Raw genomic sequence first — 26,859 nt, 5'->3', positions numbered from 1 at the left:
GTTACTGGGGCCTTTGCAAGCTTGGCCAAGGGATGCTCTCTTTACCAAATTGTATTTTCTTTTATGACCTTAGGCATCTTCAAGGTCTGTCATGCTGAAGTGCCACCTTCACCTTACTTTGAAAACTGTGTGTATGATGTGTGTGCCACGGGAGGCCAGACTCTGGCACTGTGCCAGGCCATTGAGAGCTACGCTGACATGTGCGCTGCTGCCGGAGTGTCGGTTACGTGGAGAAACAATGCCTTCTGTCGTAAGTGTGTCTGGTGGTATCTGTGTGTGTGTGGTCCTGTGCAAAAGCTTATAGCACACTGTACTATTATTTTTACTATTGTTATTATTACAACCTTTTATCTTGTTTCTTTTTGCTAAATTACTGTGTAAACAGAAAATCTTATTTAGAATATCTAAATATTTTTATCCCAACAAATAATTTGATAAAAACAATTATGAAGATAAAAAAAAAATATCAAGTGTAAAAAATAATTTGTGTATAAAAGGAGTAACAAATGGTAGCTCAGTAATACTGTAGAATGACTGTAAAATCCAAATTAAACACAACACATTATCTTACAAATTGTTTTTTTTTTTTCATTTTTAAAGGTGTATTTATTTATATTTAAAAATTTTAAAAGTGTGGGGGAAACTAAATGTACCTCACACTTTTGCTTATTATTTAAAAGTGGCCTAAATGATTTTTTTTTTTCTTGCAACTAGATGTCGTACTCGCCTTCCCCCTTCCCTCAGTTGAGCTGAAGGAATGGCAGATGCAGTAGTTTAACAGTTCTCACGGCTCTCTATGTGGGAAAAGCCATGCGTGGGGATTCTAGTTTGGCCAAATATGCACACAGGGCCAGAACAGGAATATAAACAGTGGGCAAAAAAGCTCCGAGCACAGAGGGAGTGTTGCTTCATTCTCTGCATAGGAAAATGCAGAGAATTTGGAAAATGGCTTTTGCTATTCATGTGTAAAATGTCATTTAGGGCACCTTTAAATATATAAAATCTGCTTCAGAAATAACAGCATTTGTGGCAAAATGTTTTATCTACAAAGAAAATGTCTACTGTAGCGCCATTATCACGTTCATAGCTATGGATCCCAGAAGCTCAAACTCTACAACTGTGACAAACCTGCACGTAAAGATCACAGTTGCCCATGAATGGAATAACTGACCATGTGCCGCATGAAAAACAAACAAACAAAATCTGTGACATAACTGTAGCACACCTGTAGTACACTGTAAAAAAAAAAAAAAATCAGTTTTAATTTGAAAGTAGGGTACTACAAATTAATTTTTTTTTGTTTTTTTGTTTTTTTGGTTCAGCACCCTCCTGGACCCTCTACGTTTTTCCAAGGTAAGGGCAAGGTTTCAAACCATGAGCTTCTGGGATGCAAATCTGTGAAAGTAAAAACAGGGTTTGCAGTGTTTTCTTGATTGAAGCTCCAGTGCGCTTTACGAACAATTTCAACAAAGATCCCTTTCTCTAACATTGTCTGTGATGCCCTCGTCCAGCCCTAAATTGCCCCCTGGGCAGTCATTACACCTCATGCGGCCCTGCTTGCCCCCAGCCCAGTTGTCAGGACCCAGCAGGCCCTGGTGGATCCTGCAGCCAGCCCTGTGTGGAGGGATGTATGTGCAACCCAGGTCTCATCCTCAGCGGAGACAAATGTGTCCCCATCAGCGAGTGTGGCTGCACTGACCATGACGGAGGCTACCGGAGGGTAAGTATGTTTCTATGTTCGAAGCTGAAAAACAAAACCAAATGTATTTCCTTTTGAGTAGATATTTTTGAAAATGTGCTTGAACATAGTGGTGCACGTGTGTATGTGCAGGTTGGAGACACTTGGTTCACAAAGACGGACTGTTCGGAGCGCTGTAAGTGTAACGGCAATCACATCTTCACCTGTGAGCCTTGGCAGTGCAGTCCCGCTCAGGAGTGCAGCGTGACAGAGGGAGTACTCGGCTGTCACTCAGCAGGTAAACCAAGAACATGTTCTATTCATGTTTAAAAACGCAAAACAAGTTTTAGCTGAGCTTCTGTCATGACGTTTCTGCAATGGGACATACTTACCTTAATTACTTTGGTAGTCCTCCTGCCTACAGATGATTCTGCTGTGAGGATTGGTGGCACGTCTGCCACTGCACGGTGCATCCGGAAAGTATTCACAGCACTTCACTTTTCCCACATTTTGTTATGTTACAGCTTTATTCCAAAATGGTGTAAATTAATTTTTTCCCCTCAAAATTCAACTCACAACACCCCATAATAGTAAGTCCCTTCAGCTGCTACCTTGTTTGCACTCGGGGTCACCACAGCAAATCCAAGGTAGTTCTGCATGTTGAATTGGTACAGGTTTTACACCGGAAGCCCTTCCTGGCGCAACTCCGCATTACATGGAGAAATGTGGCAGGGGTGGGATTTGAAATGGGAAGCTTCTGCACTGAAACCAAGCACACTTGACCACCACCCCTGCACACAAATCCCCATAATGACAACATGATTTTTTTTTTTTTTTTTTTTTTTGCAAATTTGTTAAAAATTTAAAAAACTAAGAAATCGCTCGTACATAAGTATTCACACCCTTTGCTCAATACTTGTTGATGCACCTTTGGCAGCAATTACAGCCTCAGGTCTTCTTGAATATGATGCCACAAGCTTGGTGCTCCTATCTTTGGGCAGCTTTGCCCATTCCTCTTTGCAGCACCTCTCAAGCTCCATTAAGTTGGATGGGGAGCATCTGTGCACAGACATTTTCAGATCTCTCCAGAGATGTTCAGTCAGATTCAGGTCTGGGCTCTGGCTCGGCCACTCAAGGACACTCACAGAGTTGTCCTGAAGCCACTCCTTTGATATCTTGGCTGTGTGCTTGGGGTCATTGTCCTGCTGAAAGTTCAACCATTGCGCAGTCTGAGGTCAAGAGCGCTCTGGAGCAGGTTTTCATCCAGGATGTCGCTGTACATTGCTGCAATTCATCTTTCCCTCAATGCTGATGAGCATGAGTAATTTGGATCCTTGTCTTTGGAAAACACAAAATCATACAGGTACATTACAGGTCTTGCTTTGGTGGATAGAAACTCATCCACCAAATACAGCTGCATGGCGGCACCCTGGTGCAACCGCGAAGGGGTCATGCAGGTGAGCTCCCTGAACATCCTTTTCTTGAGCAATACAGTGACCAGGTTTCAATTCTCAGACATGCTGTATTCTTGGACATTTTCTCATCCCACCCAGTTGTAAATGGGTACCAACTAGGGATGCACCGATCCACAACTTTTCCATTTCCGATCTGGTCCCTATACCTGAGTTTGGCTATTGCAATACCAGAGCTCTGTTTGCTTTTATTATTATTATCATCATTGTTATATACAGCTTCATGATGAAGTGGTGTAAAGGAGGATTTTTTTTTTAAAAGAAGACCTGAAAGTTCAGCTGCAATTTGCCAGAAGGTACATCTAAGATCAATCAATCAATTTTATTTATATAGCGCCAAATCACAACAAACAGTTGCCCCAAGGTGCCTTATATTGTAAGGCAAGGCCATACAATAATTACGGAAAAACCCCAACGGTCAAAACGACCCCCTGTGAGCAAGCACTTGGCAATAGTGGGAAGGAAAAACTCCCTTTTAACAGGAAGAAACCTCCAGCAGAACCAGGCTCAGGGAGGGGCAGTCTTCTGCTGGGACTGGTTGGGGCTGAGGGAGAGAACCAGGAAAAAGACATGCTGTGGAGGGGAGCAGAGATCAATCACTAATGATTAAATGCAGAGTGGTGCATACAGAGCAAAAAGAGAAAGAAACACTCAGTGCATCATGGGAACCCCCCAGCAGTCTAAGTCTATAGCAGCATAACTAAGGGATGGTTCAGGGTCACCTGATCCAGCCCTAACTATAAGCTTTAGCAAAAAGGAATGTTTTAAGCCTAATCTTAAAAGTAGAGAGGGTGTCTGTCTCCCTGATCTGAATTGGGAGCTGGTTCCACAGGTGAGGAGCCTGAAAGCTGAAGGCTCTGCCTCCCATTCTACTCTTACAAACCCTAGGAACTACAAGTAAGCCTGCAGTCTGAGAGCGAAGCACTCTATTGGGGTGATATGGTACTATGAGGTCCCTAAGATAAGATGGGACCTGATTATTCAAAACCTTATAAGTAAGAAGAAGAATTTTAAATTCTGTTCTAGAATTAACAGGAAGCCAATGAAGAGAGGCCAATATGGGTGAAATATGCTCTCTCCTTCTAGTCCCTGTTAGCACTCTAGCTGCAGCATTTTGAATGAACTGAAGGCTTTTCAGGGAACTTTTAGGACAACCTGATAATAATGAATTACAATAGTCCAGCCTAGAGGAAATAAATGCATGAATTAGTTTTTCAGCATCACTCTGAGACAAGACCTTTCTAATTTTAGAGATATTGCGCAAATGCAAAAAAGCAGTCCTACATATTTGTTTAATATGCGCATTGAATGACATATCCTGATCACAGACAGAAGGGAGTTTTCAGGGAATACTGTTAAGTCTTCAATTTCCATACCATAAGTCAGAACAAGATCTAAGATATGATTAAAGTGGTGGGTGGACTCATTTACATTTTGAGCAAAGCCAATCGAGTCTAATAATAGATTAAATGCAGTGTTGAGGCTGTCATTCTCAGCATCTGTGTGGATGTTAAAATCGGCCACTATAATTATCTTATCTGAGCTAAGCACTAAGTCAGACAAAAGGTCTGAAAATTCAGAGAGAAACTCACAGTAACGACCAGGTGGACGATAGATAACAACAAATAAAACTGGTTTTTGGGACTTCCAATTTGGATGGACAAGACTAAGAGTCAAGCTTTCAAATGAATTAAAGCTCTGTCTGGGTTTTTGATTAATTAATAAGCTGGAATGGAAGATTGCTGCTAATCCTCCGCCTCGGCCCGTGCTACGAGCATTCTGGCAGTTAGTGTGACTCGGGGGTGTTGACTCATTTAAACTAACATATTCATCCTGCTGTAACCAGGTTTCTGTAAGGCAGAATAAATCAATATGTTGATCAATTATTATATCATTTACTAATAGGGACTTAGAAGAGAGAGACCTAATGTTTAATAGACCTATATAGGACTTAACTTCTATTCACATTTTTCTCCATGAATACTGCAGTGCTTTCATTGTGTGTTGACCTCATAATTAATGTGCATTGCAACATTGTGCAGCTGCTTGTTTGATGTCAGTGAGCTTTGTGTTGCACTGCAGATAAAGGTGTGTGTCATGTGGCTGGAGACCCTCACTACTACACTTTTGATGGCGTAATGCACACTTTCATGGGCACCTGCACTTACACTCTGGTTGAGGTATGGGTTAATCTAACTTGCTTTTATGTTGATTTATTTATTTATATTCAGATCAAAACAAATCAGGATTTTCTCCTAAGACTTATAACCCATTGTGTTTGATTTGCGCATACCACATTTTAATATTCATAGTATTACACATAGTATCGCACATAGTATTGTTATTCCAGATTATTATTATCATTAATAATAATAATAATAATGAGAAGAAGAAGAAGAATAACAATAAACTCTTTATGTTGGGCTTTTCCAGGAATCAGACAACTAAACAAAATAAACTCCAACAGCAAATTAATAACGTCCAATAATAAAAGTACAACAGGGCACAAAAATTTCAAATTATACAACTGATAAATCAAATGGATTTTCACTTTTATTGTACTGTTTCCAACACTGTGGGCCAGCATTTCATGACCATCATCTGGTGATTTCTTTTGTCCAAACTGCATCATATAGCACCCCACATGTTGTCCATCACAAATTTATTTGTCCACCTTGCTTATTTTTGGAATTTAACAGTCCTTATTTTAAGTAACAACAAATGCTGTGGTGTGCACATGGACATGTCTGTTGTTAACATTGCTCACAAGAAAATGTTGTGTAATAAAGTGCAGAAAAGTGGTGCAACTTTTATTTTGCTGCAACTTCTATACAGTTTTTTGTTGATGTTTTGTTTTTGTCTTCATAATGCATTTTTGACAGGTATGACTTATAACTCTGGAAAGTAAGGTAAAATTGTTCTCTGCATCATCAACCCCTCAATGTTATAGGTGTGCAATGCCTCCAATGTGGCTTCCTTCAAGATAGTAGCTAAAAACGAGGAACGGGGTCAACCAGAAGCATCCTATGTTCGCTCTGCCACAATCTACCTGCCTGATGGCACTGTTGAGCTACAGAAAAGCCACAGAGTCCTGGTAAGGAAAGAAAAATGTGTGAAGGAAAATAGTGACATAGTATCATGTTGTTTTAGCAAAATGTTGACTTGCATATATTGCATGTTTAATATATGTTTATTGTCATTGGGAATACTGAAAAGTTACAAATTTTGGCTCATGCGTCTCTCTGTGCAATTGGGCCATTTTCAAACATCTAAATAGGCCATTGGATGAAGTAAGTCACCACTTTCCCAGTCAAACAAATATGGACGTGCGGGACTGGTCATAAACAAGATGTGTAAAGGCTGAAATCCAAAACATTTTTAGCATCATTCTTCCCCAACATCATTCAGGCTCTGTGTTATAGTTTATCTGGTTTCTTGGACAAATCAGTTCTAAGCCTCTTACGCACATGAAATGTTCCATGCACAGACACATCGATGTGTGGAAGGAACTGAAGGGACAGGGTTTTTTTTTCAGTGTCATGAATGCATGGATTTGAAGTCATTATTACAGAAAATAATGAAGCATAACATGTTAATTATTTGTGGCTGACACTGATTTAGTTTTGTCTCGCCGTAGCTGAATGGTCGGCGGGTGCGTACGCCTGTTTCCGCAGGCACCGATGGAGCTAAGGTGATAAGAAGTGGGATGTACAGTCTCTTGGAGACAAACTTTGGTCTGCAGGTGAAGTTTGATGGAGTCCAGCATTTGGAGATCACTGTTCCTGGTGCTTACTTCAATAAGGTATGATGAGAGTCAACACAGCAATTGAGTCAACAGGTCGATTGTAATGTCTATTTATTGAAACCTAAGAGGTGGCATGTGTGGGTGTGTGTGTGGGGGTGGGACAGATGTGTGTGTGTATGTGTGTGTGGGGGTGGGGGTTCTATATGTCCAGTGAGGCAAGTAAGTATTTGATCCATTGTCAATTTTGCAAGTTTTTACTTTTTAGTGATTTTTATCGTAGGTACACTTCAAGTGTTAGAGACAGAATGTAAAAAAAACAACAAAAAAAAATCAGAAAATCACATTGTATGATTTTTAAATAATTCATTAGCATTTTATAGCATGAAATAAGTATTTGATCCCCTACCAACTAGCAAGAATTCTGGCTCTCACAGACCTGTTCATTTTTCTTTAAGAAGCCCTCTTATTCTGCACTCTTTACCTTTATTAATTGCACCTGTTTGAACTTGTTACCTGTATAAATGACACCTGTTCACACACTCAGTCAATCACACTCCAACTTGTCCACCATAGCCAAGACCAAAGAGCTGTCTAAGGACACCAGGGACAAAACTGTAGACCTGCACAAGGCTGGGATGGACTACAGGACAACAGGCAAACAGCTTGGTAGAAGACAACAACTGTTAGCATTATTAGAAAATGGAAGAAAAACAAGATGACTGTCAGTCTTCCTCTGTCTGGAGCTCCATGCAAGATCTCACTTTGTGAAGTAAGGATAATTCTGAGAAAGCCTAGAACTACACAGGAGGACCTGGTCAATGACCTGAAGAGAGCTGGGACCACAGTCACAAAGATTACATTAGTAACACATGATGCTGTCATGGTTTATAATCCTGCAGGGCAGTAAGGTTCCCCTGCTCAAGCCAGCACATGTCCAGGCCCGTTTAAAGTTCACCAGTGACCATCTGGATGATCCAGATGAGGCATGGGAGGAGGTCATGTGGTCAGATGAGACCAGAATAGAGCTTTTTGGTATCAACTCCACTCGCTGTGTTTGGAGGATGAGAACAACCCTGAGAAAACCATCCCAACCATGAAGCATGGGGGTGGAAACATCATTTTTGGGGGATGCTTTTCTGCAGAGGGGACAGGACGACTGCACCGTATTGAAGGGAGGATGGATGGGGTCATGTATTGTGAGATTTTGGAAAACAACCTCCTTCCCTCAGTAAGAGCATTGAAGATGGGTCGTGGCTGGGTCTTCCAGCATGAAAATGACCCCAAACACACAGCCAGGGCAACTAAAGAGGGGCACCATAAGCATTTCAAGATCCTGGAGTGGCCTGGCCAGTCTCCAGACCTGAACTCAATAGAAAATCCCTGCTGCAGTGTGCAGACTTGGTCAAGAGCTACAGGAAACGTTTGACCTCTGTAACTGCAAACAAAGGTTTCTGTACCAAATATTAAGGTTTGTTTTTCTATTGTATCAAATACTTATTTCATGCTATAAAATTAGTAAGTCCCTTCGGCTGCTCCCTTGTTTGCACTCGGGGTCGCCACAGCAAAACCAAGTTGGATCTGCATGTTGAATTAGCACAGGTTTTACGCCGGATGCCCTTCCTGACACAACTCCACATTACATGGAGAAATTTGGCAGGGGTGGGATTTGAACCCGGGACCTTCTGCACTGAAACCAAGCTCATTAACCACTTGGCCACCATCATACAATGTGATTTTCTGATTTTTTTTTTTTAATTGTGTCTCTGACAGTTGAAGTGTACCTTCAATTAAAAATAACAAAAAGTAAAAACTTCCAAAAATCAACAGTGGATCAAATACTTACTTGCCTCACTGCAGTTGTCTAATCAAACCCATCAATATCTTCAAAGAGGGAACTGGGTCACATTAAAGCCATCTTTAATCTTTCTCACTGGCTTTGATTTCGACAGATAGAGTAAATACTTTTCTTTTGAACACTGTGGATAGGAAGGAAGGAAAGAAGGAAGGAACTGGGACATTTAGTTGTAAGGCCAATAAGTATTTGGATGTCCCCTGTGTATACAGTATGTAGGGGGTATTACTGCATACATACATTCATTGTACTAAGATTATATTATTATCAGAATTTCTGCTTGTCACTCAGAGGCACCAATGATAGACAATATGATTTCTGGTTTTCTGACACCTTTAGAGCTCAGTTGTAGATGTTGCCATCTGGACAGCGGCTGACTCCACCTAACTCCTGACCATCCAGTAAATGGGTAACGGGTTGAAGCGTGGGCACATCTGGCATGATGAGTGAAGTCCAGACATCCAGAAAAAAAAACAACATAGCAAAAACTGTCACTGTGCAAAAGTGGTGCCTTATTTTGGTCATTATGCTGGATGTATATGATTATTTCTAATTAACTAAAAGAATTCTGGAATTTTCCTCATTTTGACAGGAATTATAAGGAAGCTGTCCGCACATGAAGAGTTGTACTAATAATGTTCCATTTCTTTGCTTTTTAGTTGTGTGGTATGTGTGGTAACTACAATCATAACTCCTCGGATGACAACCTGATGCCAAACAAAATGCCGGCCAAGGATGTGATTGAACTTGGTAACAGCTGGAAGTCGGATGGAGACAGCGATCCTAAGTTAGTTGGCTACTTAAAGTATTTATAGTCATAGCAGGTTGTTTCTAGTGATAAAGAGTTTGCACTGCAGTCATTTATGCTCTAATACGGCCGGAATATTCCAAGAACTCTTTATGCGGTTGTTGTGTTGCAGCTGTCAGCCGGACACTCGTCCAGATGTTCACCCCAACTGCACAGCAGCAGAAAAGCAGCTCTTTGAAACCCAGTGTGAGCAGGTTTTCCTGTCCGACCGATTCATGCCCTGCCGTTCTCGTGTGCCGCTTGAGGCTTTCTTGAATAATTGCATCTACGACATGTGCGAGTATGACGGCATGCAGGCGACGCTCTGTGACAACGTGGAGGCGTATGCTCAGGCTTGCCAGAGTGCCGGAGTCACCGTCAAATGGAGGAACAACACCTTCTGTCGTAAGTTAGAACAAAGTCGAGCTGTTTCACTGACTTTTAATAGTGCACTGGGATTCTGCGAAAACGTTAAAACCAGCAGGTTGGATACGAGACTGTAACGGGAGTTCTAATCTTGTACTTTTATGCAGAGTTTGAATTATACAACTTTTCAGGGGGTCAACACCTGATATTAGCTAGCTACTATCTGAGATTAGCACTGATCCATAGACGTTTGACACAATCGAATTCAAAGCGTCTGAATGTATTAAATAGCTAGTTAGCTGCTTACATTAACTCACTACAGTATCCTGTTGAATCAGAGACTTAATGCTACCATGAGTAGGATTTAGTGGCATCTCGTGGTCAGGTTGCAGATGTCGCTGGTCATGATTTTGTTTCTTTGGAGATGCCTCCTTGCTTTCTCACACAGAGGCTTTTCAGACCTGAATGTTTCTTGGCCGTACTTACACTGGTCACCACTGGTGAAAGCTCATCGTTAATCTTCAGACACTGTTCTTGTGCCATATTTCCCCCTTGGCAGCGCTGCCCTGCCCTCTGAACAGCCACTACTCAGACTGCACTGCCCCCTGCCCCCCCACCTGCGTGGACCTCTTCCCAGTCTCTTGCCACCTCCCGCTCACCCACCTGGTGGAGGGCTGCCCGTGCAATGCCGGCTTTGTGCTCAGTGACAACATCTGTGTTCCCGTTGACAGATGTGGCTGCCTGGACCCAAAGGAGAGTACCATGAGGTGAGCACGACGTCCTCTGTATGGTTATTAACACTGGAAATCTTCTAACTCTGCATGCGGTATGTTTACCAATCAGGCTTTGTTTAGGCAACGATGGGAGCTGAGGCGGCTGTAGCCCTTCATACACAATACTGTGCAGCATTTTACAATCGACAATCAATAAACAGGTTTCTGTCCTTTGTTACATGAACAATAAATAATGAGAAGTCAGCCGGGACTATGTTGCGTTCAGTCACAAAGTCCTGAGAGCGAAGAGTGATGGCTGCCTCCATAAGGGCTTATTTGATAGCAATTACTGTTTGGAACAGATCACTTTTCCTGAAGGTCCACTAATCCAAAGGTCCATCAGTCCAAAGGTCCCCAAAGAAGGCTGGTCAGCTAGTTAGTTAAAAGGCTAACAGCATGCAGTGTTGACTGTTCAATATTAAGAAGCCTCAAAAAAATGTTCATAACTACAGTGACACCTTTCTGTTCGGGATTTGAAATTTCCTCATAGCACCTCCTCTCTCAGCACATCTGTAAACCTCCTCTTTGGTTTCTCTCTTCATCTCTTGCCTGGTGGCTCCATCCTCAGCATCCTTCTCCCTATATACTAGGGTTGGGACGACGATTAGTCGACTAGTCAGGTACCATTAGTCATTGACTAGTCGGCGATTAAATTTGGCATTGAATGTATCAGCGAATTTTCGAATCTTCATGGTGAAACTCAAATGTGACATTATTTTAACAACTATAAGCACAAAATCACACACACACATCATCTTCACCCACTTATCCAATATCGGGTTGTGGGGCGCTGGAGCTATTCCAGCAGTCATAGGGCGTGTGGCGGGGTCCACCCTTAACGGACGACTGTCTGCCGCAGGGCCACAACAAAACAAACACACCGACACACACACACAACACAGGCAATTTAAAGTTTTCAATTCACCTAACCTGCAGTGTCTTTGGATGTGGGAGGAAGCCAGCGCAACCCGGAAGGAACCCACGCAAACACGGGGAGAACATGCAAACTCCACACGAAAGGCCACAGGTGGGAATCGATCCCATGACCTTCTCGCTGTGAGGCAACAGTTGCCACCGTGCTGCCCAGCACAAAATCACAAATAACAAAAACAGCATTAGCATGAAGACAATACCTGCATAATTTACTAGACATAGATGACCTGTTTGATCTGACAAATTCACATGTCAAGGTTCACACACTTTCTTCATTGAGTGAAGGCAGTGTTGGCAGGTCCAACACGTCTGTTCCTTTAACCTCCTAAGACCCGGAGGTTCTCATGAAACAAAACTTAGTATTATGGTCTAGACAACCACAAATGTCATATCCACATATGTGGATGCCAGGCCCTAGGAGGTTAAGGGTTAAATCAAGTTAATAAATGGCTTTCCACTACAGTAAAACTCACATACGCGTAAACCGTCATCTTATCAACTGGATATTCACACGCATCGGACACAAGCAAAATTCTCAATGCTTTTGTATGGTTTTCTATGTAATAAACATTGTATGTACTGGATTTTCGCTCACATCAGACAAAAGGTCTTGTCCCATCATAATGTATTTCCTTTAAAACACCCTCGCATGTACCGGACAGAGCAGTCTTGATGTAACAGAGGTATGAAATGAAGTTCAGCCCTGACACTTGCCGATTTGAGGCAAGTGGATACTGTATTTCTGTGATTAAAAGCTGTGCTTAGACTTCAGACCTAATCAAGGTAGGGCATAATTCAAGGCTGGTGATTATTAACAAAATGCTGCTTGTTGCCTGCACTGTAACATGGTGTTAAATTTCACACATATCCCTGGGTGTGACAAACCAAAAAGCTTTAGATCACAGCCCTCTGCCTGGCTGCGAACCCTCCTGATGTGCACCTGCTAAACAACTGAGACCCCAACGGCTGTGATTTGTCACTTTTCCAGTTTCACTCCTTCCTCTCCCGTCATATTTCAAAAGTTTTTGCAGTGCTTCCACTGATTACATTTTGACTGTGGATCAAATACAGGAATGTTTGGCAGAAAAGTCCATAAATATGACCAGCGTCACATGAAGTCAGAAAAAGAGGCTTAAATGACCTTAAATGATCATTGTATAAAAAGGTTGAGCACGTTGAGGGACAAATTCATCCAGAAAAAGCAACTGTTCCTGTAGCAAATTGCAATAATACGCGATGGAGAACTTTAAAGAGTCATGTGCACGTCATTGCATGGCCACAGAGTTACAGAGCTGGAGAAGCATAAATCAGGCTTTAGGATTTTAAGGTACCACTCCACAGTCGACTTAGAAAAAGAATAACTCATCTAAATGTAATCTTTTTAATGCACATAATGTCCGGCGTTTATTTAAGGCAGGCGTTTTTAGTTAGTTTTTTTTAGATGAATTTTTGACCCAATGGCGATGTACATGGACGTGCGTTTGAAACGTGTTATTGAATTCCTCACAGCGGAGGTTTGCACACCCATGGACATTCATCGATGAATGAGTCTTGTCATTGGCAACGTTTAAGTGGAGATGGACGAGGAATTTGAAGGGCAAAAATTCAAAATCGTCGCTTCAGTGGGAAAAGCCTTGATGACCATGTTTTGGAACTGCAATGGCATAGTCCTCACAGAATGTTTGGAACATGGCAACACTGTCAGCTCTGTGCACACTTTGCAAAAGCACCATGAACAGTTGAAGCAGGTTCGTCCTGGAAAAGATACTATTCTTCAGCATTAGCAATGCTATCAAAAACACAAGGATGCATTGTAGCGCTCAAAATTACGACTCCCACTGTCACAACCAAAACTGAAGCAAAGACAATAAATATAACCACAATGATGTATAAATATGCAAACGAGCCAAATAAACTCATTCTTTACACTGGAATAGATAACTATATTAGCCCTTAGAGCCTCTACGGGTAATGTCTTGATTTTACCATACGGTAGGAATTCCCTGTTAAGATGCTTTCTTTCAGTATAATGCATTGCATTATACATGCATTATCATGTGTTGCATATCAAAATGTTCCGAACGATATTGGCTTTTGGAATGCGATTACAGATATTTTGTAGACATAGAATATGATGAAACGTTAACCAGGGCTCTAAGGGTTAATACAGAACAGTAAAAGGAAATGAGAGACCAAAGAAGCAGTGTGTGGTAAAGTATGTGTGCCAGGTAGACAATACAATGCTGACAGCTCACTGATGGAAACATAAGATCTGCCATGTAGTTTTCATACTGATTTATCAAACATCTTATGTCATGTAGCAATCTGATTGCATTTGTCACAACGGTCAAAACAAATATATAGTGTGTGGTGTGTGTGCGCGCATGTGTGCAGGTGGAGACTCCTGGCTGACAGAAAAGTGTGCTGAGTTCTGCAGCTGTAACCTTCATGGGAGATCACTGTATGAACCACAGCTGTGGTGCTAATGCTAGTGTGCAAGCTGGACAAATACGGAGACCTCTCCTGCAACCCCACAAGTCAGTTCTGCTCTGCTTCTTATAGCTCAAAATGGATTTGCTACAAATCCATTTTCAATTAGAGAGATATACTTTATTGATCTCACAGTGGATAAATTATGTTTACACTCCAGTTACCTCAGACAGCAATTAGTCCACAATTATTACTTGTTTACCATAATAATGGCACCCATCATAATTAAAGACAGCACATACACATTTGACATTGTTTATGTGCACTAAATTTGAAGACGTCCGTTATCCGAATTGAGGCAAGTGGGTGAAGGCCACGCAGCAACCCTGAGATGCACCACCGTCAGCTTGGGGTGAAGAACGGGAACCAGCAGCAGGTAAAACTGCACCGCCCCCGCAGAAGGGGGAAGGAGTGACGTAAGCAGAAGCCGGAGTGGGGGGTGTTTGATGGGGGGTACGAGGGGGGTTGGGGGGAGGGAGTGGAGGATGCTTCAGTCCTATGAAAACAGTTTATTGTCTTTGTGAGTTGAGATAAGAAAGAGCCAAATGATCACCAAGGCCAGAAGACATTCCACTGGAGGAAAACAGTCGGGCAATTTGTCCTTCAGGCTTGATAAGCCCGCCGTGTTGTGGTTGAGCAGTGAAAAACAGTTTTTATAGTTCCACTTGAACAACCAAATCCCAATTATGAATTAAGAATATTCCCAATTATGAATTAAGAATATTCCCCAGCCTCTGAAATCTTCAGTTAATCTGCAAGGCACGCATCTGCTCCAAGATGTCATCAAATTTGCGTCTGAGTTCAAGAGTCATCGCAGTCTGAGAATGCACTGCCTTGCAACCACGTTAATCATGACGGATAAGCGAGGGGCCGTGGTTCTTGATGCTGCCGTCTTGCCAATTTCTGGTCAATCAGGGCAGCACATAAGCCAGAAAGTACCAGCCCTGCTACCATAAGACCAAAAATGAATAAATCCTTGATGTACTCAACGGAGAAAGTCGCCAAGCATGCACTACGCCAAGACCCCCAGGAATCAAGAACATAGCCCGCAGGATACGTTCCATCTGGGCAGGTAGGATCCCCTGGTCCTGACTTTCTTGTAGAAAAAATGATGTCAATAGCGTTCAGAGACCAGCTGATCAATTCCATGGTAAATCCAATAGTAGTCCAATAGATCCAATATCCAATATAATTTGAGGAATTCACAGTCTGGTGAAGTAGGGACTTAAAGGTTAAAGCAGAGAGCAGAGATAAGGGAGAGTGGAGGAGATCCCAACCTTTTATTAGTTGATAATCTGAACTTTTGTCCTCCACTTATGTCAACAAGTGCAATTATTTTGTTCTGAGGTTTGGTTGCTTTTACCGTCGGTCACAACACAGTAGAGTACCTTCATTAAGTTCCAAATTGAGTCAACGTTCACTCATTCACTCATTTTTAAGTGGAAAAAGTCATTCTTAGTGAGAGAAAATAAGTTCCAGATGTCCACCTCAGGTTTGGGTGTGGACACCGCCATGCAGTGGACAACCTCTCACTGACAGTAAGTCTCTTCAGAGGATCTTTCAGTACCACTGGAATGACTGTGTCAAATGAAGGGGTAATTAATAGACCAGTTGTCTGCCTGGGTGGTTGCCTTCCCAGACCAAGGTGGATGTGCTGAGGCCTGGCAACAGTGCACGATCCCAGATCTGATCCTCATTTTTAAGGGAGGATGAATAATTTTACAGTGGGCTCTGTTTTAATGTCTAGATCCATCATAGTATGTCTGAAGAGTCAGAGGATACAACATCTGCAGTTGATCATTTAGGGAATAACCCTGTTGTGTCTGATGATTTGCAGACGTTCATGCTGGTTATACGGTTGCAAATACGTCCGCAAATTATCAGACACAAGGGGGTTATTCCCATTCTAATTCTATTCCATCCTTTACACGGTTTACTTTTTCTGTAGGTAATTCGGTCGGCGAGGCTTACCGTCGACCCGAGGCAGCGTCGCTCCAACAGCAATTAGGACACGTAATCAGTCAAACGTGAAAATCCATCAAATGTGAAACAGTAATCCTGTATCAGAATCCACATCAATACTTTCGTATGGTATCTTAAATTAACCCATTTCGGGGCGGCGTCAGTACGTGACTTTCTCTCGCTCTCAGCTAACAGCACTAACAGCTAGTAGCGCGCACAGCTGGTGTTCTGTTAAATTGTGCATCTTGTCGCATAAATCGACAGTTCCGCGTCCCGACTATATTACGAATGTGTGTGCATGCACAGTGGCGCGGGGGACAGGAATGACTTTTGACAGAAACTACATCTCGTCAGAACACTGGTCAGGGCGCGGAATAATACATCCAAATGTGAAACGGTCGAATATTTTGCCACCGTTACCTCGATATTATAAAGTCTGAAATCTCACATGATTAACCAATCAGATTCATGGAAAAAAGTAATTGGATTAGAATGAGTATTAAACGTTGCAGGTCCAGTAAGTACGTTGGCACAGTATCTTGGATTGTGTTGGATATGGAAGCCATACGTCAGTGTTGGTGTCTTGGAAGTCAAGCTTAAGGTCACAGGTGGTGCAGTCATTATATTTGTACTTGTCCATAGAGTCACTTCCCCTGTGGCGGGGGGTATCACAAACTGGTGGTTGTATAATTCCTTTGACAGTTGCTCTGAAAAATTGAAATTGCTCAACCCCTAAAGCAGAGGACCCAGCATCAGAGCCAAAGCGGGAGGATTTCCCAGCCGCCAGCATCTAGTACACACCCGTGCCATCAAGACCACCACCATCAAGACCGCCATCATCCAGAGCGTGACTTTATGTAGAGCTTTTGTTGCAGAGGCAGGCCAACTAAATGGTAAACCTGCTTCTGGTTGGTGGTCATATTTTTTAGGTTATAAGGAAAGCATGGTGCTTCATTGATTACAGCCCATTTTACTAATTCTGTGTTTGCTGTTTACATCCTCTAGGGTTTGACAAGTGCAGCATTTCTGGGGACCCTCACTACCAGACCTTCGACCGATTCTCGCATCACTTCCAGGGACCCTACACCTATATCCTTACAGAGAGCCACAACCTGGAGACTTTCCAGTCAGCCTTCACTGTGAAAGGGAAGAACATTCGACGTGGTGGAAACAGGAGAGTGTCCTTCTTGAATCAGATGCACATTGATGTTTACGGGGTAAAAGTGCGCTTCCTGCAGAAGAAGTCAGTTCTGGTCAGTATTTTGTATTAAAAGCAGTATTTATTTCACTATTTTTGAATGCCAGAGTGCAAACTGGCAGGAGACTGTCTCGGATAAAGACGGCTTAATTCCACGTGCTTCACTCCACACTCTGTCTTCTACAGGTGAATGGGGAACGTGTTTCTCCTCCTCTGTATCCGGTTTCAGGTTTGACCATTACGATGAACTCGAGGCAGGTTCAGCTCACCACTGACTTTGGACTTACAGTGCGCTTTGATGGCCGCAGTCGTGGAGGTAAAAGACACGTCCACACCACCGCTAACAGAGGACTTCTTTGACTTGTTCATGAGATTGCTCATTTCCCTCCATGTGTCTCTCTGCTTGTGTGTCAGAGGTCATGTTGCCGAGCACCTATAAGAACTCTGTCAGAGGTCTGTGTGGAAACTATGACGGCGTCACCAGAAATGAGTACGTGAAGCCAGATGGGACTGTTGTCAGGGATTTGAATGTGTTTGGGGAAAGCTGGAGGACCACTGACCAACAGAGTGATGGACAGAAGCTCCATGAGCTTCCACACAGTCTCCACGTATACAGGTAAAACCACATCTGGGGTACTGTGGAAATTAATTTTTCTGCTGAGTTTATTTTTTGGACTGTATTATCCTCTTGACAGGACCTGATAATTAAGACTTAATAATTATTGTTATCATGGACCATTTGTGGAGCTGTGTTGGAGATTCTTGTTTGTTTGTATGTATGACACTGAAAAAATTCAGTTGTTTTCATAAGGTTTAAAAATGCTGCTCCAGAAGCAAGAAAATTTTAAAAAGTCAAAAAAGTTAGTTGAGCTTATGCTTGTGGAAAGCAGTGGCTCTGGTGCCTTTATTAGCAAGGGAAGGTTTCCTGAACTTGACTTCGATACTTGACGATACTGAGCTAGGAATCAAGATGTTCAGGTTTGTGGTCACTCTGGATCAAGACTAAGATTCAGGGTTTTCAGTGTTCAGCCATCAGACGTGTACTTGTCTGAGGTGAAAGTGTACACAATTAATTGGTAACCTATATCTCTGAGGTGAGGATTTACCTGGAAAGAGCTCATGGAGTCATGAGGACACTGAACAGAGCTGATATGTATGAAGGTCCACGTCTTTGGGATCCTGGCACTTCCTGTCTTACTGTATGGTTGTGAGACTTTGATGCTGACGAGTGACCTAAAGCAACAACTAGATGTCTTTGGTACTAGGTATCCTTGGAGAATCCTTGGGTACCACTGGAATGACTTTTGGTCAAACAAGCAGTTAGTTAGAGAGCATTTACATCAGCTATGATATTTTTTATATTATGATATTTCATGTTACGCATTTCTCCGGGCATGATCCAGCACGCAGGTCCTGGACCAGGAGGACCCCAGCAGCTGGAGAACATCATTTCATCTGGAAGCATCAGTTGCATGGTTACTTTCAAAAAGTGGGCATAGACCAATTTTATGCCCGGGTGGTCATCATCCAGGACTGATAGCAGTTCCATGTTGAGGTGGATGAACGGATGCGCGGCACGAACTCATGCTCACGGTACTGGACTTGAGTGGAAAAGGTAGAAATTGGAATAACATTTGTCAGTGTGGGTGCCCGGATGTAAAAACAAAGTCAATTATGGGACAGACTTCGATGTTATTTGCCTCGTGGAAGACACGTGGCCGACGTCAGAGGAGATCGTGGACCTGAGGAGCTTCAGCAGGTGGTGCAGGTGTGGGTCACGTGCTGTGGACGTGTTCCGTCTGCTGTTGGTGAGGGCATGGATGAGGCTGTTCCTTGCTCCTCCATTGCTTCAGACAGACACATCCCAGAGGGGATTTTTCCACCTGGTAGGAGCTGTTTCCAACTTTTCCAAATGGAATGATGATGTTCTGGTTCTCCATGAGCTCCAACATTAAAGTGTGCCAACGATTCCAATGCAAGCTTGTTAAAATAACAATTACAAAAGAGGCGTGCACTCAGAGTGAACAGACAAAAAAACTGAATCTTTTGGAGACTTATAGCTTCTTTTTTCTTTTTTGTGAAATGTTTTCTTCTCATTTGTGTTCAGTATAATTGAGATATTGTGTGTGGTGAATCATTGCTTGGTGTTGATGAATCATTCCTAAGTGAGTTAATTGGTATTTTATTAAGGTTTAAGAAAACCAGTATTCCCGTCAGCCTCACTAATTATTCATGAGTGAGAGCCTCTCTGGGAACCATCACCTTACACCGTATCGTGGTGGAGAGGATTGTGTGCCGCCATGAATCTGAGAGCTGTGTTGTCTGGAGGCTTTGTGCTCCTGCTAGGGTCTCCCATGGCAAATTGGTCTCAGGCGAGAGGCCAGACTAAGAATGGTTCACAAGACACGATGATAGAACGAGGTAGAGGAAACATGATCTGGTCCGGAGGAAGCCCGGGGCCCTCATCTGGAGCCCCTCATCTAGGACCCGTCAGCGAGTGCCTGGTGGCTGGGCTTGCCACGGAGCCCAGTCAGGCACAGCCCGAAAAAGCAATGTGGGCTTTCAATCTCCACCCTGTGGGCTCACTACCTGCAGGGGGAACCGCTGGTGTCAGGTACGCTGTCCTTTGGATGGCAGTGAAAGTCGAGGGCCTCGATGGACCAGACCCGGGCAGCAGGGGCTAGCTATGGAGGTGTGAAATGTCACCTCGCTGTGGGGGAAGGAGCCAGAGCTTGTGCGGGAGGTGGAGTAATACCAGTTCAATCTGGTGGGCCTCGCCTCCATGCACAGCCTTAGCTCTGGAACCACTCTCCTTGATAGGGGTTGGGCCTTATTCTTCTCTGGAGTCGCCCAGCAGGTGAGGTGCCGGGCGGGTGTGGGGATACTCATGAGCTCTGAGGGGGGGAGGAGCTCTGAGTGTTGTTTGTGCGTATGCACCGAACAGTATTTTGGAGTATTTTGCCTTCTTGGAGTCCCTGGAGTCCTATATGGTGCTCCGGTGGGGGACTCCATTGTTCTGCTGGGGACTTCAACGCACACATGGGCAATGACAGAGACACCTAGAGAGGTATAATTGGGAGGAATGGCCTCCCTGATCTAAACCCGAATGGTTGTTTGTTATTGGACTTCTGTGCTAGTCACGGACTGTCCATAATTAACACCATGATCGAACATAAGGATGCTCATAAGTGTACATGGTACCACAGCACCCTAGGCCGAAGATCGATGATCGATTTTGTGATCGTACCATCTGATTTGAGGCCGCATGTTCTGGACACTCGGGTGAAGAGAGGGGCAGAGCTGTCAACTGATCACCATCTGGTGGTGAGTTGGATCAGAGGGTGGGGGAGGCCTTTGGACAGACCTGGTAAGCCCAAACGGATAGTGCGGGTGAACTGGGAACGTCTGGAGGAGCCAAAGGGGAGCAGCCTCTGCTCTGGGAGAAGCAAAGCAGCGGGTGTGGGAAGAGTTCAGAGCAACCATGGAGTTCTTAAGGTCAGCACCAAGGTGCTTCTGGCGGACCGTGAGGCACCTTAGGAGGGGAACACGGGGAACCATCCAAGCTGTCTACAGTGAGGATGGGACTCTGTTGACTTCAACTGATTATGTAATCCGGCACTGGAATGAACACTTTGAGGAACTCCTGCATCAGACTGGAGCGCCCTCTATAGTAGGGGCAGAGCTGGAAGCTGATGGAGGATTTTCATTAATTTCCCTGGTGGAAGTCACTGAGGTAGTCAAACAACTACGCAGTGGCAAGGCCCCGGGAGTTGATGAGATCTGTCCAGAAATGCTGAAGGCTCTGGGTGTGGAGGCATTGTCTTGGATGAGACGTCTCTTCAACATTGCCTGGAGGTCTGGGACAAGCCCTAAGGAGTGGCAAACTCGGGTGGTGGTCCCCATATTTAAAAAGGGGGACCAGAGAGTGTGTGCCAACTACAGGGACATCACACTACTTAGCCTCCCTGGTAAAGTCTACTTCAGGGTACTGGAAAGGAGGGTTCAGCCGATAGTCCAACCTCAGATTGAAGAGGAACAATGTGGGTTCCGTCCTGGTCGTGGAACAACCGACCAGCTCTTTATTCTCACAAGGATCCTGGAGGGTGCCTGGGAGTATGCCCACCCAGTCTACATGTGTTTTGTGTACTTGGAGAAGGTGTATAACCGGGTACCCCGGGAGATACTGTGGGAGGTGCTGCAGGAGTATTGAATGAGGAGGTCCCTTCTCAGGGCCATCCAATCTCTGTACTCGCAAATCCGGAGTCGGGTCAAGGGGGCAGCAGCTCAAGCAAAGCCGCCCAGACCTCCCGATCCACACACACCTCCCCCAGCTCCTCCGGAGGAACCCCAAGGCTTTCCCAAGCCAGCCGAGAGACATAGTCCCTCCAGCGTGTCCTGGGTCTTCCCCGGGGCCTCCTCCCGATGGGACGTGCCCGGAACACATCTCCAGCGAGGTGTCCAGGGGGCATCCGGAAAAGATCCTGGGCCACCTCAACTGGCAACGTTCGACGTGGAGGAGCAGCGGCTCGACTCCGACACTGCCTCAAGTGGAGGAGTTTAAGTCACCAATCCTGTTTGTGATATTCATGGACAGGATATCGAGGCGTAGTCGGGGGAGGCTTCCAGTTTGGTGGGCTCAGGGTCTCATCACTGCTTTTTGCAGATAATATGGTCCTGTTGGCTTCATCGGCTGGTGACCTCACTAGATCGGTTTGCAGCCGAGTGTGAAGCGGCTGGGATGAGGATCAGCACCTCTAAATCTGAGGCCATGGTTCTCAGCAGGAAATCGATGGATTGCCTACTCCAGGTAGGGAATACGGCCTTGCCCCAGGTGAAGGAGTTCAAGTACCTCGGGGTCTTGTTCACGAGTGAGGGGACGATGGAGCGTGAGATTGGCCGGAAAATCGGCGCAGCAGGAGCGGTATTGCATTCGCTCTACCGTACTGCTGTGACGAAAAGGGAGCTGACCCAAAAGGCGAAGCTCTCGATCTACTGGTCAATCTTCGTTCCTACTCTCACCTATTGTCATGAGTGTTGGGTCATGACCTAAAGAACTAGATCGCGGGTACAAGCTGCCGATATGGGCTTCCTCAGGAGGGTGGCTTGTGTCTCCCGTAGAGATAAGGTGAGAAGTTCGGTCATCCGTTCAGAGCTCGGAGTAGAGTCACTGCTCCTTCGTGTTGAAAAGAGCCAGTTGAGGTGGTTCAGGCATCTGGTAAGGATGCCTCCTGGGCGCCTCCCAAAGGAGGTGTATCAGGCATGTCCATCTGGGAGGAGACCCCGGGGAAGACCCAGGACTAGGTGGAGAGATTATATCTCCACACTGGCTTGGGAACGCCCCAGGATCCCCCAGTCAGAGGTGGTCAGTGTGCCACGGGAATGGGAAGTCTGGGGTCCCCTGATGGAGCTGTTTCCCCCGCGACTCGAACCTGGAAAAGCGGTTGGAGATGAGTGAGTGAGAGTCATAGCTAACCTGAGACACTTTATTTACATGGACATGCCTGATTCAATATCTGATTCAAGTTTAAAGGGATTTAATGCTTTATGCAGTGAAACATAAAATGGTTTTATATTTTACGAGCTGATGGTGAAATGGTTACACAGTTCTACATAGATCAGTCTGTATATATCTTGGTCATGATGTCAGATCAATTTAGAGACCTTCAGATACTCCATACCACCAGAAAATCTATAATCTGCATGACTAAGTCTTTGCTGCTCCTGAAACAAAGTCACAACAACTCTCCTGGGTACCAACTCCTTCATTGTGTACGTGCTTGGAAACCTCTTGCTGTTCCCCTTCAATCAGTTTCTTAGCATAGCTGATATCAGCTGTAACTAGGTGCTGTTGACTGGGCTTCAAGAAAAGCTTTGGCTTTCCAATGATCCAAACTTGTTCCAAACTAGTTTATTTATTTATTTATGTCATGTGATGTCATCAATTCTTGTTTTTTACTTTTGCCTCAGCTTGGCCATTGCTGAGGGTTGTGACTTTCTACACTTAGAATTCGTAAGGAGGGGAGTCCATCAAGTGGCAGTGATGTGTAATCACACCTAGAAACTTAAAAGGTCAAATTCTCTGTTCTTGTGTTCTTCTTTGAGACTTTTTATTTACAAACAAGTCACAAAAGTCTGGTGCATTACAACAGACTTGTTGTTTTTTTTTTTACCTCTTTGTAATTTGAATATGAAATACTTACTATTTAGCTTTGAAGATAACCTTGTTATGGGTTTGCTTTTAGAAAATGGAAATGTTTCACCCTGAAAACTCAGTAAGTTTGGCATTATGAAGTACCGCCACAAGTGCGACGTTCTTGATTTTGGCATTTTACATTGCAGCCTTAAAAATGTCTTGGGAGTTCGAATAAGGAGAATGATTCAGGCGCTCTGTGTTCAAGACTCATGGAACACCCACTTTACCTTTGACATCTCAAACATTATTAGTTACAGCTGATAACAGAATTCCATTTTCATGAGTAAGACCTTGTAGGTGCAGCTAACTTTAACAAAGTTCCCTCAATCCTTCTGTACTTTCCTCTGTCCATCAATAGGCGAGAGTTGGAGACTGATCCAGATTCAGGGTTTACGACAACAGACTGCTCTAATTCTCAGCTTGACTATTATAATGGTGTAGACCAGTGTGGGGCACTGTCTAATTCCATTGGACCCTTTGCAGCCTGCCACGCTACCTTGCTACCCAACGTCTACCATGAGTAAGTAGTCGTATGCTTGGTGAACTGTAAGTGATGTGTATGATCTAGAACTAGTCACCCGGAATTGTCTGAGTGATGCGCACACACTACGACTGATGACTAACCAAATGAAAAAATTAAATTTAACCCTTAGAGACCTAAGGGTATTGTCTTGATTTTACCATACCTAAGGAAATTCACCTTTTAAGGTATTTTCTTTTAATATAATATCCATGTGTTGCATATTGTGTGCATATATTGCATATATGTGTTGGATATTGTGGTGGACTCTATTTTGTATTTATTGCTTTTTAAAAAGTTTGACCACCTCTTTTACATACTCTACTGTATATGGAGTGAGAACATATTTAATACCACGATGCCCAAGTTATATACAAGAGAATTAAACTTTAGAGACTGAACAGTTTTTTGGAAAAGTGGTTTTCTGGTAATAGTACCCTGGAGAATGAACATGCTAAGTGCTAAGGCAAACAGATAGGTAAGTGTAGAAGTTCCAGGGAAAAAACAGAATTCATTGCGTACTGAAAGTCTGACTTTTGCCCTAATGATTTTCACCTTCACCCAAGTGACTGACCTTTGGCTGAGCTTATCAGGGCAATTCCAGAATCCACCTGCATGTGTGTGCCAGGTTTGGTCAACACTGGGTTGAAAGTAATATTCCTTGACAAATAGAACACTTTAAGGGCAATTCCAGGATTGACCTTCATAGTAACACGTTAAGTAAAACCAGCCAGTGGACGTGGGAAGAGTGGGCTAATGATCTAGACCAAGGCAATTTTGGAACATACCTCAGTAACTCAGCATTTTGTCCTTTGATCCCAGTGACATTGACCTTGGCCAAAATGAATTCTTGAAGGGCAATTTCAGGGTCAACATTTATCAGTGTACCTTGTGTGGTAGAAATCAGCTAAAGCACCTGGGAGGAGTAGGGGATCAAACAGACATACGTTGCACCTACTCATTGTGTGTGTGTGTGTGTGTGTTCATTAGTGACTGCATATTTGACCTCTGTGCTGAGCAAGGCAGTGCCGAGCTGCGCTGTGCCAGCTATGAAGCTTACGCTGCAGCCTGTCAGGAGGCAGGAATCAAACTGGGGCCCTGGAGGGAGGAACTGGACTGTGGTAAGATGCTGAACCACAGCACGGGTTGTTGCTCTGTCACTTATGACTTGACTTATCAGAAGTTACAGTTTAAAGCGGAGATTTAGTCCGATCCCGGGACCCTCGAAGCCACTTCACAGTCACTAGATGATTCAATTTCCTTTTGATCTTGATAAATCTCTGCATTTCCTAAATTCACCTATTCACCTAACCCTAACCCTAACCCACTAAAAAATTATCGGAATTTACAGCTAACCGCTAACTTTTAGTATTGGTTCGGTACACTGTCGGCTGCTGATAAGCCAGTTTCGACTTTAAGCACCACAGGGGCTTCTGAGTAAAATGAGACGTGATCACAAACACAAAATGAACAACGAGACAGAGCTTTTGTCTTTATGCACCCATCCGGCTGCTGTAAGGAAGAGTCTCTTACTTTTCACACACAACAACACAGACGTGTGGCAAGAGACATCAAAAGCAAGGCACTTTTCACTCATGGTTTCATTTATAAACAAAACTAATTCTGGACAGTTTATTGACATTAAAGACAACTCTGTCATTTTTACAAAATGAAAATATCGCACATATCTTTTAAAGTCATTCGCTAATTCTGAAGGTTTGAGCATTAACTGACACACGCACCAAAAGTCATGATGGTAAAATGGCTATTTGCGACCATATAACAGCATGAACGTCCGCAAATCATCAGACACAAGGGGGTTATTCCCATTCTAATTCAATTCCATCGTTTGTACGGTGTATTTTTCTGTAAGTAATTCAGTCGGTGAGGCTTTCCGTTGAGCCGAGGCAGCGTCGCTCCAACAGCGGTCAAGGCACGGAGTAATCCATCAAATGTGAAACGGTAATTCTGTATCAGAATCCACATCAATACTTTCGTGTGGTAGCTTAAATTCACCCATTTTGGCGGTGATATCTCTCGCTCTCAGCTAACAGCTAGCAGCGCGTGCAGCTGGTGTTCTGTTGAATTGTGCGTCTTGTTGCATAAATTGACAGTTCCGCGTCCTGACAATATTGCACGTGCGTACACAGTTGCGTGGAGGATAAGAATGACATTCAACAGGAATGACTTCTTGTCAGAACACCGGTCAGGGCGTGGAGTAATACATCCAAATGTGAAATGGTCTAATATTTTGCCACCATTATTATACGAGGTCTGTTAGAAAAGTATCGTACCTTTTTATTTTTTTCAAAAACTATATGGATTTGATTCATATGTTTTTACGTCAGCCAAGCTTGAACCTTCGTGCGCATGCGTGAGTTTTTCCACGCCTGTCGGTTGCGTCATTCGCCTGTGGGCAGGCTTTGAGTGAGCACTGCTCCACCCCTCTCGTCATTGTTTCATTGCGAGGAAATGGCGGAATGATTTGGGCTTTTTTTCCATCAGACTTTTTTCAGAAACTGTTAGACACAGGCAGCTGGAAACCATTCTAAAAATGTATCTGGCTTTCGGTGAAAATTTTACGGGCTTCACAGAGAATAAGGAGTGTTACTACAGCTTTAAGGACGGCCCACAATGGCGCACGGTGCGCCGCGCTCCGAGCCGCCATCGAGATGCAGAAACCACCACATTATTTATAAACTGATCGATGTGTGTAGCTGGAACCGTCGTGTGCAATTTCTCTGGTTATCACAAGAGCTGGACATCAGCCATTTTCCGGCACATTTCACTTTTAACAAGAGATTTTGTCATGGAAAGCCGCGTGGAGGCTTTGCGTGTCACGACCGATTCCCTGATGAAGCGAGACAAAGGAACACGTCCGTTTCGGAGT

At 43.8% G+C, this 26,859-nt stretch overlaps 1 protein-coding gene across 1 annotated transcript in view; it reads left to right on the top strand.

Annotated features, from left to right (window-relative positions):
- Positions 1–26,859, top strand: part of zanl (zonadhesin, like) — a 222,749-nt gene that overhangs the window by 177,565 nt on the left and 18,325 nt on the right. Inside the window, 18 exon segments of the mRNA XM_034165014.1 lie at positions 74–250; positions 1,512–1,720; positions 1,832–1,976; positions 5,233–5,330; positions 6,101–6,244; positions 6,788–6,952; positions 9,407–9,534; positions 9,668–9,939; positions 10,460–10,667; positions 13,116–13,120; positions 14,001–14,064; positions 14,066–14,096; positions 14,098–14,143; positions 17,064–17,311; positions 17,443–17,572; positions 17,671–17,872; positions 23,808–23,969; positions 24,960–25,090. Of these exon segments, the coding sequence (XP_034020905.1) occupies positions 74–250; positions 1,512–1,720; positions 1,832–1,976; positions 5,233–5,330; positions 6,101–6,244; positions 6,788–6,952; positions 9,407–9,534; positions 9,668–9,939; positions 10,460–10,667; positions 13,116–13,120; positions 14,001–14,064; positions 14,066–14,096; positions 14,098–14,143; positions 17,064–17,311; positions 17,443–17,572; positions 17,671–17,872; positions 23,808–23,969; positions 24,960–25,090 (2,565 nt within the window).

Source organism: Thalassophryne amazonica, chromosome 23, assembly GCF_902500255.1.
Source record: "Thalassophryne amazonica chromosome 23, fThaAma1.1, whole genome shotgun sequence".
Classification (NCBI taxonomy): domain Eukaryota; kingdom Metazoa; phylum Chordata; class Actinopteri; order Batrachoidiformes; family Batrachoididae; genus Thalassophryne; species Thalassophryne amazonica.
The sequence above is the reverse complement of the archived record's forward strand: the minus strand, read 5'-3'. Positions and strand labels throughout refer to the sequence as shown.